The 1650-nt window shown below is 59.0% G+C and overlaps 1 protein-coding gene across 1 annotated transcript in view; it reads left to right on the forward strand.

The window, feature by feature from the left end:
- Positions 1-2: 2 nt before the first annotated feature.
- The window catches only part of IDS (iduronate 2-sulfatase), a gene marked incomplete at its 5' end in the record, with an annotated part of 19156 nt that continues 17508 nt past the window's right edge, over positions 3-1650 (forward strand). The window contains 3 exon segments of the mRNA XM_010855225.1: positions 3-39; positions 441-577; positions 1132-1309. Coding sequence (XP_010853527.1) covers positions 3-39; positions 441-577; positions 1132-1309 — 352 coding nt within the window.

The following is a 1650-nucleotide window of genomic DNA, read 5'->3' on the forward strand; positions in this document are numbered from 1 at the left end:
GTGCCTCCCGCGGACCCGCGGCGCCAGGCAACGCCACAGGTGCGTCCTTCGTCCCCATTGCGCGGCTCGGTCGTCTCTCCTTCCCTGGCTACGTCCCTCCTTAACTCCCTCGCTCCTTCTCTCCTACCATTCCGTCCATGCTTCCTCCCCTCCCTCCTACGGACCATCGCTTCTCCCCTCCCTCCTGCCCTCCCTCCCTGTTCTTTCTCTCCATCCTTCCCTCCCTCCCTCATCCAGGCTTGAGGCCATGGCCAGAGCCTAACCTTGCCACCCAGGACTGGGGCTTCCACTGCGCGTCCGCTTCCACTCTCCCTGGCTTGGCTGACTGGGCTGTCAAGGCTCTGGTGCCAGCCTTAGGCCTCTTGGCACCCTAGCATCTGCCACTGGTGGGGGTTAAGTGTCAGTCCAGGTGATCTCACTGCAGCCCCTCCCCCGTGCAGATCCTCTGAATGTCCTTCTCATCATCGTGGATGACCTACGCCCCTCCCTGGGCTGTTATGGGAACAAGCTCATAAGGTCCCCAAACATCGACCAACTGGCCTCCCGCAGCCTTCTCTTCCAGAATGCCTTTGCCCAGGTATGTCTGGGCACCTCTGGGTGTGCCCCCCTCCCAATGTGCACTGAGGGTTGTGGGATGGCATCTCTTTATTAAAGGGGAGCATGGTCTGGAAAATGGTGGTTGAGAAACCTGGTTGTCCACTGGCAAGACAGCTGGTTGCCTTCAAGGGGTACTTCTCCTGGGGTGGAGGGTGTGCCCTGGCCCTGTCGTGCTCAGGCCAGTCCTGCTCAGCTTTCTCCCCACATTGGGGATTGCCTGGTGCTGAGAAGGGGGGTGCTGCCATGGTGGTCCTCCCCCCTGTGCCCCCAAGACCCTGCCCGCTCCAGGCCCCCGAGAGACGCCATCAGGCAGGACACAGTCATCTGCTGGATGGAGGGGCTGAGGCCTTCCGTTCCTCTTGGGAAAGACTTCTTTCTGGCATGAGGCCCAAATCCAGCTGGTTGGCTTTGAGATTTGCATGACTCAGCCACCAAGCTGTTAGCTGAGGACCCGGGAGGTTGCCTGGTTACCTTTTAGCTGCCAGACGTTGTTTTCCTCTGAGGACGTGTCCTTCTGCTTCTGCTCCCTACCAGCAAGCCGTGTGCGCCCCGAGCCGCGTGTCCTTCCTCACTGGGAGGAGACCAGACACTACCCGCCTGTATGACTTCAACTCCTACTGGAGGGTGCACGCTGGAAACTTCTCCACCATCCCCCAGTACTTCAAGGAGAACGGCTACGTGACCATGTCTGTTGGAAAAGTCTTTCACCCTGGTACTGCTTGCCCTGCAGAGTCTGGGCTCTCTCTTTTTTCGTGCCTGGGGACTGGAGACCCCTCCTGGGGTTGGCGCTCTCTCTGCAGAGGCCTTTTTGGGCTCGGTGGACACCTTGTTAGTCACTGACATCTTTGTCCAAAGTAGCACTTCTCACCTTGACTTTGTGTTCTCACCCAAATGAGAAATGGTAGAAGAGCTTTTCCTTCCTTTCAGATACTGGTGATGGGGGGGAAGGAAGCAGGGGCCAGCACTGCCTGTGAGTCCAGCTCTGCACCTGACCCCCTGTACTCCAGGCTCCCTGGCAGTAAAGGGGGTCAGGTGCAGAGCTGGACTCACAGG

Source organism: Bison bison, unplaced genomic scaffold, assembly GCF_000754665.1.
Source record: "Bison bison bison isolate TAMUID 2011002044 unplaced genomic scaffold, Bison_UMD1.0 scf7180017864360, whole genome shotgun sequence".
Classification (NCBI taxonomy): domain Eukaryota; kingdom Metazoa; phylum Chordata; class Mammalia; order Artiodactyla; family Bovidae; genus Bison; species Bison bison.